The sequence below is a fragment of the Hypanus sabinus genome, unplaced genomic scaffold (genome assembly GCF_030144855.1).
Source record: "Hypanus sabinus isolate sHypSab1 unplaced genomic scaffold, sHypSab1.hap1 scaffold_2610, whole genome shotgun sequence".
Taxonomy (NCBI): Eukaryota; Metazoa; Chordata; class Chondrichthyes; order Myliobatiformes; family Dasyatidae; genus Hypanus; species Hypanus sabinus.
Window position 1 is genome coordinate 6,721 of NW_026780739.1, and position 9,961 is coordinate 16,681.

General features: G+C 54.7%; 1 protein-coding gene across 1 annotated transcript; it reads left to right on the forward strand.

Moving 5' to 3' along the window:
• Positions 1–558: 558 nt before the first annotated feature.
• On the forward strand, positions 559–9,685 carry LOC132388065 (C-type lectin domain family 4 member M-like; the record flags this gene model as incomplete). Its single annotated transcript, XM_059960424.1, has 4 exons — positions 559–748; positions 6,167–6,334; positions 8,231–8,382; positions 9,617–9,685. Coding segments are annotated over exons 1-4 (579 nt in total), but the record flags the coding sequence as incomplete, so codon positions are not given.
• Positions 9,686–9,961: the final 276 nt, after the last annotated feature.

Sequence of the window (9,961 nt, forward strand, 5' to 3'; positions counted from 1 at the left end):
GTAATGATGTGATCTGCGTGAACGATATACAAGATTGTCACTGTATCTCGGTACATGTCAACTATAATAAACCAATTCCAATTCTGTTATTGTTTGACCTTGTTCTACCTCAATACACTGTGTAATGATGTGATCTGTGTGAACAATATACAAGACAAGATTGTCACTGTATCTCGGTACACGTCAACAATAATAAACCAATTCCAATTCTGTTACTGTTTGACCTTGTTCCACCTCAATACACTGTGTAATGATGCGATCTGTGTGAACGATATACAAGACAAGATTGTCACTGTATCTCGGTACACGTCAACAATAATAAACCAATTCCAATTCTGTTATTGTTTGACCTTGTTCTGCCTCAATACACTGTGTAATGATGTGATCTGTGTGAACGATATACAAGACAAGATTGTCACTGTATCTCGGTACACGTCAACAATAATAAACCAATTCCAATTCTGTTATTGTTTGACCTTGTTCCACCTCAATACACTGTGTAATGATGTGATCTGTGTGAACGATATACAAGACAAGATTGTCACTGTATCTCGATACATGTCAACAATAATAAACCAATCCCAATACCGAGGAAGAGGGAGTGTCCCACTCAATTCTGTGTTTCTCCCGTGTTTCACAGAACCAGCTTGGCTGAAGCCCTTGGGATCAAACTGGAATAAGGTGGCCCTGGCCCTTCTTGGCCTCTGCGTGGCCCTTGCTGTTATAGCCCTGGTGTTGTACATTGAGGGTAAGCTCTGTGTGTGTGTCTGTGTGTCCACCTTCTACAGTAGCATGCTGGAATGGCGGGCGATATGCCGCCATTAACCGAGGATCAGTGAGCAGGCTGTGAACAGAAGCAGGGGGCTACACACAGAAACTGGAGGAACTCAGCAGCTGAGGCAGCATTTATGGCGGAAATAAATGGTCAACGATTCGGGTCAAGCCCCTTCGTCAGGGCTGGAAAGACAGAAATAAGAATGGGAGGGGAGGAGCACAAGGTGGCAGGTGAGGGGGAAGGTGGGTGGGCTGGAGAGGAGCTGTGGGAAGCAGGGAAGGAGAAGAGATGAAGAAGAATAATTCCAATCAAAGACAGTGAAGAATCTATTCAGAGACAGTAGACCATGTCAGGAAGGGATTCTTTCTCCCTCTGGCCTCAGCTCCCATCCGCTTCCTTCTCAGTTCTGATGAAGGGTCCTGGCCTGGAGGTTCCTTCCCCTCTGTAGATGCTGCCTGACCCGCTGAGTCGCTCCAACATCTTCTGCAAGGTGCCGCACCACCATGCAGGAAGCTTAACTAGATCCGAGCCCGCGGTATTACAGGAATAATACCGACATGGATGGAAGATCGGCTCTTTGGCAGGAGGCAAAGTGTGGAAATGAGGGGGGAGCCTTTTCTGATCAGCTACCGGTGACTAGCGGTGTTCAACTGAGGTCGGTGTTGAGATTGCTTCTTTTTACGTTATATGTCAATGACTTTGATGGCGGAATTGATGGCTTTGTGATCAATTTTGCAGATGATTCAGAAGTGTGTGGAGTGGCGGGTTGTCCTGAGGAAGCAGTGTGCCTGAGGGAGGGCTTGGACCGATTTGGAGAAGTTGCGGATGGAATATAGCGCAGGGAAGTGTAGGCTCGTGCACTTCAATAGCAGGGATAGACTATTTTCTAAGTGGGGAAGAACGTCAGAAATCGGAGGTCCTCATGCAGGACTTCCTGTAGGTTAACTTCCGGGTTGAGTCGGTGGTCAGAAAGGGAAATCTGATGTTAGCTTTGGTTTCCAGAGGATTAGAATATAAAAGCAAGGATTAGACAAAGCTGGGGCTTTATAAGGCATTGTTCAGACTGCACTTAGAGTATTGTGAGTAGCCCTGGGCCCCCTTCTCTCAGTGCAGCGAGGAGGGGGTCAACCTGGAGAGGGTCCAGAGGAGGCTGACGAGGATGATCCTGGGAACGAAAGGGTTAACCCATCAGGAGTGTTTAATGACTCTCGATCTGTAATGAGAGTCCGAATCAGGTTTATATCATGGAACTTGTTAACTTTGCAGCAGCAGTTTGATGCAACACAGGATAAATATAGGGAAAAAAGTTGAATACAGTGAGTCAATGCATGTTAAGGAATTGATTACAGTAAGTGAAGCAAAAGCAAAAATTAAACATAAAGTCATCCAAGGGTTCGACGTCCATTCAGGAATCGAACGGCGGTGGGGAAGAGCTGATCCTGAATCGCTGAGTGTGTGCCTTCAGGCTCCTGTACCTCCTCCCTGATGGTAACAGTGAGAAAAGGACATGCCCTGGGTGCTGGAGGTCGTTCATATTGGCCACTGCCTTTCTCAGACACCACTTCTTGAAGATGTCCTGGATACGATGGAGACCAGTAGCCGTGAAGGAGCTGACTAATATTACAGCTTTCTGCAACATACTTCGATCCCCCCCATACCAGATGGCGAAGCGGCCTGTCGGAATTGACCGGAGTTTCGAAGGATGGGAGGGAGGGGCTCTCTTGACGGGAAGACCACAGTCTGGCAGAAGCAACTCCAGCTCCAACATGCTGAGCGCCAGCACACCCCAGGGCTGTGTGCTCAGCCCGCTGCTGTCCAAATCATTCAAACCATACTTATTTACAGCAGAAAGAGACAGCATTCCTCTGGGGCCAAGACCCCGGGTGACACGTCCCGCAAACTGACCGCAAACACCAGACAGTCTGCAGAAGCTGGAAATCCAGAGCAACACACACAAAATGCTGGAGGAACTCAGCAGGCCAGGCAGCATCTGTGCAAAAGAGTAAACAGTCCGACATAGAAACAGGAGCAGGAGAAGACTCACAGACACGAGACAATCTGCAGACGCTGGAAATCCAGAGCAACACACACAAAATGCTGGAGGAACTCAGCAGGTCAGGCAGCATCTGTGGAAAAGAGTGAACAGTCGACTTGTTCCCGCCAGACCAGCCTGTACTTCCAGCAATCCAACACTGGAGGGCAGCAATGATGTGCGGTCCCACCACACCGAGCCCAGTCACCATGCGACAATGAAAGTCCTCCCGACTACTGAGGTGACACTGCTGCCTCACTGCCTGTCCCACCACCAAACACAGGAAGCAGCCCTATGGCAATCAACATCTCACAGAGTCTTACGATCGCAAAATCCAGGACAGTCACCGTTTCGCTGCACGCTGCCCTCACACCAACTCGAAGGCAGGCAGTGCGGGGAAACTTTACCTAGTTTATTTCCGTTAAGATAGCAACGCGTTTACACGCAGGTGGCCTCTTGGGGACCAACCAAAGGTGCGCTTTTCTCTGTTAAATGTCTTTTTATACATAGTAAGAATATTCTTGACTTCAATACCACCTGTACAGCAGGTCGACCGCGTCAGTGAGCTGCTCAATGTTCGGAGTTGCCAGCCAGGATGGGCGTGAGAGTCCGCCAACGATTCGGAGAGGGCGAGTCGGGCCGCAGGAGGAGCCGGGTTGGATTTGGGGGAGCTGGCCTGCTACTCTGATTTGATCTGACTTTGGCTTTGACCTGCTCGAGACGCAACGTGGGTGAGAGGTGGTGGTGATGGATTTAGGAAGGTGCGGGCCGGCCACCCCTCAAGGTGCATTAGCGGCTCCTCGGGGGGTAGAGTTTCCAGGAGTGCGCAAGGCGGACGACCTCACCCGGCCCCCCAGCGCCACCTCGTTGGTCAGGAAGGCACGGCAGCAGCGTGCAGACCTCGTGAGGAGACTGAGACGACCAGGCTCCCCATCCCCGTTCCCACCAGCTTTTACCCAGACTGTCCCGCGGAAGGTGAGGGTGATTGCGGCCTCTCCCCCACCCAGGAGTTGGTGTCTGCAAGCCGCCCAGCATCGTCGGTGACCCCTCCCATCCGTCTGGCAGTCTCGTCGACGCCCTGCCGTCAGGAGGGAGGTACCGTAGCATGAGGACAAGGACTGTTGGGACCGGTGGGGAGTGGTTGACATGGTAGTGTAGTGTGACCCTGTTACAGTTCAGAGTTCAGAGTTCAATTCCAGTGTCATCTGTCTGTCCTCCCCATGGAATGCATGGGTTTTCCCCGGGGTCTCCGGTTTCCCCCCACTGTCCAAAGGCGTACCGGGTGGGTTCATTGGTCACTGTAAATTGTCCCAGGATGACGATGGGGTTAATTGGTGTTGTTGAGGGTTACTGGGGCTGTGTGGCTCAAAAGCCTGCTCCGCTCTGTATTGCTGAATTCTAGGACCAGAGGCCACAGCCTCACAATAGCGGGAGGTCCCTTCAGAACGGAGCTGAGGGGGACTCCTTCAGCCAGAGGGTGGTGAATCTGTGGAATTCGCTGCCACAGACGGCTGAGCAGGCCAGGTCACTCGGTGTGCTTATTTTTAATTTAAATTTCCTCTTGCTCAGCATAACAGACTTTCAATTTCCTGACACATTTACATTTATTCCCCTCACAGATATCAGCTATCCGAACATTTCCACCAAAATATAGACATTACCACCACATCCTATACAAAAGCCCTTATTAGTACAGCAGACAGGTTTACATCTACAGACTGCAGAAAAGGCTGCCATGTTTCGTGAAAACTATTTGTTTTTGGTTGTATCATACATGTCAAAAAGTCCGAAGGAGTGTATTCCGTGATTAATTTACGCCAAGCAAAAACTCCAGGGGCCTTCTCAGATATCCAGCAAAGTAAAATGTTCTTCCTCGCACAAGAAGTCAGGATGTTAAAAGGTCCTTTCTGATGTGCATTAATAATATGACTGCTGGGTGAGCCTGAGAGAAAAGACACTGGGTCCGGGTGTACGTAAAGCGGAGGTTGAGTGGTTATTGATCAGCCAGGCCGTCAATGGTCACAGGGAGAAGGTAGGAGAGGGAAAATAAGTGGGCCACGGTCAGGTGGTGGAGCAGACTTGATGGGCTGAATGGCTGATTCTGCTCCCGTCTCTCCTGCTCTGATTGGATCATGCGTAAAGAGCCGAGTGGAGGTCACGGGGTGTCTGCGCGGGGCAGGCCAACAGCGGTGAGGCATCCTCCCATCAGAACTGGAAATCTCCAAAGAGGAGGCACATCTTCAGCTGCCGAGGGAGGGAGGTCGGAGGCAGGTGGGCTGTGACTCCCTCACACCTCCCCCCGGTGTGGAGTTAGGGTCAGAGGAAGGGAGGGCATCCCCTCTGAGGCACCTGACATGGCAGGGCGGGGTGGGGCGGGGGCTTACTGAGGGCCCCACAGCACCAGGATCTGGGCCCGGTGCTAATCTCCATGGGGAAACAGGCCCTTCGGCCCACGCGAGCAGCGTCAATCCCTTCCTCTCTGTCGCTCCCACCCACTCACTCACCTCCCTGCGCCCCCCCTCCTTTGCTCAGCCCATTCCTCTCTCGCCTATCCCCCTCGTTTATCTGCCCCCGGCAACCCCGCGGGTTCACTCCACCACCCTCTCTCGCTCAACTACGACCCTGCTTGCCTTGCACCTCCCCCCCGTGTTCACCTCCTGCCCCCGCTAGCCTTCCCCCCATCGAGCTTGCCCCACTCACCTTTTCCTTGCACTCCTGCCCACTTTCACAAATGCCCTCATCTCCCCCACTTGCTGCACTCCTCCCTTGTTGCAACCCTCACTGCATCCCGCCGCAGACCCACCCTCACTCACTCCTCACCCTGCGTCTCCCTCCCCTCCCGCATCTCCCCCACTTGTTTGCCCCTCCCTCTAACTCCCCTCCTCCCACTTGCACACCTCCACCCTGGTCACTCTTCAGCCCCTCGGTCCCCTCCCCTTCGCTCGGGCCCCCTCATTTGCCTCCCACCTTGCTCACCTCCTACCTCTCTTGCACACCCAGCAGACGGCACCTCCCACTCCCTCAATCGTTTCCTCTTCTCTGGTTCATTTCACCTCCCCCTCACTCATCTACCCCTCCCTCGATCGCTTCACCCTCCCTCCCTGGCCCTCCTTCGATCATTTCATCCTCCCTCCCTCGCTCGGCTCCCCCTCCTCTCGCCCGCAGTCCCGGTCACCTGCTGCCTCCGCATTCACATCTGCCAGCGCCAGTGGCTTGCCGCACCCGCGGGACGGGGCACTGAGCCGTGCGGGTGCCCGGTGCCAGCCTGGAGCCCCTCTGACCGCCCCTGCCCTCACATGCCCGTGGCTCCCCGCGCTGACCCTGCCACCCCCTCTCTCTCTGTCTCTCTGTCTCGGCAGGCTCCAGGCTGTACCGCGAGGAAACGGGCCAGCTGGCACTGAGCAACGCCCTTCAGCAGAAGAGCAGCCAGCTGTGGGATTCACTCAGGCTCCACCCCGGGGGCAGCCTGTGCTCAGATTACCAGCAGATGTTCACCCACTGGCTCACTGCCTTCTGCAGGCTGGCAAGTAAGTGGGCAGACCCGCCTCGCTCAGACAGTACGCGGACACAGGTGGAGCAAAGGGGACACACACAGCTCCACAGACACTGGGGCTCAGCGGACGGACCCCTCTCCCTGGATCCAGACCCAGCGATGGGAGGAGATTCCCGAGTCGGGCCAGGGGGAAGAGACCACCGCCCAAACCACTCCGCGGACCCCTCAAAGCGGGGTAGACCGCCACTCCTTCGTCAAACCCAATCCCCGCAGGGAGATCTCACCCCCCCCCCCAGCCCCTCTACATCAGGACTCAGCGAGTGGGGGGACGAGACTCCCCAGACGCAGAAAGATAGAGGCTGGAGGGGCAGGAGATCCCACCCCCCCCCAGCCACTCTACATCAGGACTCAGCGAGTGGGGGGACGAGACTCCCCAGACGCAGAAAGATAGAGGCTGGAGGGGCAGGAGATCCCCCCCCCCCCCAGCCACTCTACATCAGGACTCAGCGAGTGGGGGGACGAGACTCCCCAGATGCAGAAAGATAGAGGCTGGAGGGGCAGGAGATCCCACCCCCCCCCCCCAGCCCCTCTACATCAGGACTCAGCGAGTGGGGGGACGAGACTCCCCAGACGCAGAAAGATTGAGGCTGGAGGGGCAGGAGATCCCACCCCCCCCCCCCGCAGACCCTCTACATCAGGACTCAGCGAGTGGGGGGACGAGACTCCCCAGACACAGAAAGATAGAGGCTGGAGGGGCAGGAGATCCCCCCCCCCCCAGCCACTCTACATCAGGACTCAGCGAGTGGGGGGACGAGACTCCCCAGACGCAGAAAGATAGAGGCTGGAGGGGCAGGAGATCCCAACTCCCCCCCCCCAGCCCCTCTACATCAGGACTCAGCGAGTGGGGGGACGAGACTCCCCAGACGCAGAAAGATAGAGGCTGGAGGGGCAGGAGATCCCAACCCCCCCCCCCCCAGCCCCTCTACATCAGGACTCAGCGAGTGGGGGGACGAGACTCCCCAGACGCAGAAAGATAGAGGCTGGAGGGGCAGGAGATCCCACCCCCCCCCCCAGCCCCTCTACATCAGGACTCAGCGAGTGGGGGGACGAGACTCCCCAGACGCAGAAAGATAGAGGCTGGAGGGGCAGGAGATCCCACCTCCCCCCCCCAGACCCAGACCTGGTAGGCCGAGGCCTGTACTGCCATGATCTCAGGTTGGAGTAACACAAGGTGGCCTCCAATCCGGCGCCTACACCACTGAGTTCCCCATCCCCCTCCCCTCCTTCCCCTTCTCTCCTTTTCCATTTCTCGTTCTAGCTCCCCTCTCACGCCCTGTCCCTTCCCCTCGCATAACCCCTGGTGCCTCTCTCCTCCTCCCATTTCTCCCAGGGTCCACAGCCCTCTCCTCTCCTCACTTCACCCTGCCCTCCTCCACCTGATCTCACCTGCAAGTTTGGAATCCTTCCCCACCTCCCCCTTCCTCTCCAGCCCTGCTGAAGGGTCGACAGTTCCTTCCACCGACCTGCTGAGTTCCTCCTGCACTTTGTCTGTGTTGCTCTGCATGTCTGGCTGCTGCCAAATCCCTTATGTTCAGAATGCGTACGGACTCCACACGGGATCAAACTCCGGACCCGCAGCTTCCCACTTGAAGTCACAGACGGCTGGGGTGACATTCCACATGCTCTCCTTACCTTCCTCCCACCCCCTCCATTTGTGTGGATAATATTCCAGTAGTGTGTGAGTAATCTTGTAAGTGTATCGTTAATTAAGAATATGTAGAAGTACGTGAATGCCGTACGTTATGACGTCACCGCGCCTTGCTGAAAGCGAGCGGGTAGTCCGACTCCGGAGCCTTCCTTTGAGGTAGTGTAAAGTTTTGGAGTGAGAAGATGTGACACTGACCAAACGCTCCCCACCCCCTTGTGCCAGACTGTACCAGCCAGCTGTGCCACAGGCTCTGGAGCTACTTCGACGGCAGCTGCTACTACTTCTCCAGGGCAGCGGAGGACTGGGCGTCCGGCCGGCAGGAATGCATCGCGCAGGGCGCAGAGCTGCTGGTGATCCGGAGCAAGCGGGAGCAGGTGCTGGCGTCCGTCCGTCCGTCCGTCCCCCGTCCCCCCCCCCCCAACACAGCCGGCCGGACGGGGTGCGGGGCCGCGGCTGGGGTGGCGGGAGATCTAAAGGGGGCAGGGGCCGTGTGGAGCCAAGTCCACTCACGCTGATGCAACAGGGTAGAGGCCGGAAGAGAAACTTGCTTACGGTGGTGTCCGCAGGGAAGCCAGTATAAACAGGACAGGGATTATAAATTATCCCAGTCAAGCCAAGTTCATTGTCACTTAACTTCATTCACGTATATAACATATATAATGCATATAGAAATGAGAAATATAGAAACAGTGTCTCTCTGAACCAGGGCGTAAAGCATGTAAGACACGATAACTTACGAATGTATAGGATAGAATCAGCAGATGTACCACACACGGGTAACAAACTAACGTGCATTCCTGTTAAGTATTGAAAGCTGCGGAACAGAACATTGTTCTACAACTCAGTGCAGTACAGGCCCCCTTGGCCCCGCCACGCTGTGCTAGCCAACTGCACACAATACGGCAGGTTCGGCCTCACCAACACCTTGTAGAACCTCAGCATAGCATCTCAACGCCTGCAGTCAGTACTTGTATTTATGAAGGCCAATGTGCCAAAAGCTCGCTTTACAACCCTATCTACCTGTGGCACCACTTTCAAAGAGTTATGGATCTGTATTCCCAGATTCCTCTGTTCCACCGTACTGTGAGAGGCCAAGGTAACCTGGATCGGCCAGTGTGTGGGAGACACCAACACTGGGGGCATAGTGGGCGTGAGGAAGGCTGTCAATATCTGCAGCAGGATCTGGATGAGCTGGGGAAATGGCAGATGGAATTTAATGCAGACAAGCATGATCGTACTTTGGGAATGTAAAGCGGGTTCAGACTCACACAGGGAACGGTGCGGTGGAACAGAGGAATCTTGCACTCCCTTTGTAAGTCTGAATCTTAAAAATTTTACCTTTCACCTTTAACCCACCACCTAGCCTCACACACCCTCAGTGTAAAGGTCTGCTTGCACAGAGAAGCGTCAGTGGGATCAGTTGCCCGGGGAGGTCACATTGAGCCTCAGCGCCAGCTCCGGATTGGCACGCCCCTGACACAGGGCAGCATCCAGTCCCTCCCAGAGGGGTGGGAAGGCAGGGCAGGGACAATCTATCACCTCTCCCCTCATTCTCCCACGCCCAAAGGAATAAAGTCCAAATGTGTTTAACCTTTCCCTGTCATCCAGGTCCTCAACTCCCGGCAAAACCCTTCCCAGCTTTCTCCGCTCTCTTCCAACCTTATTGACATCTTTCAGGTACTGCATCCCATCTTACAGAATTAGGCCTCACCAAACTCTCGTACAACTTCAACATAACATCTCATCTCCTGCTCTCACTACTTTGAATTTTGAAGGCCAACATGCCAGAACTCAATCTACCCGTGAGACCGTTGTCAAGGAATCTGCGTTCCCAGTCCCTTTATTCTACCGCACGCCTCAGTGCTCTCCCGTTCACCGGGTGCATCCCAGACCGGATTGGGATGCCGAAGTGCATCACCTGACACTATTCTACCGGAAAGTACTCTGCCATTG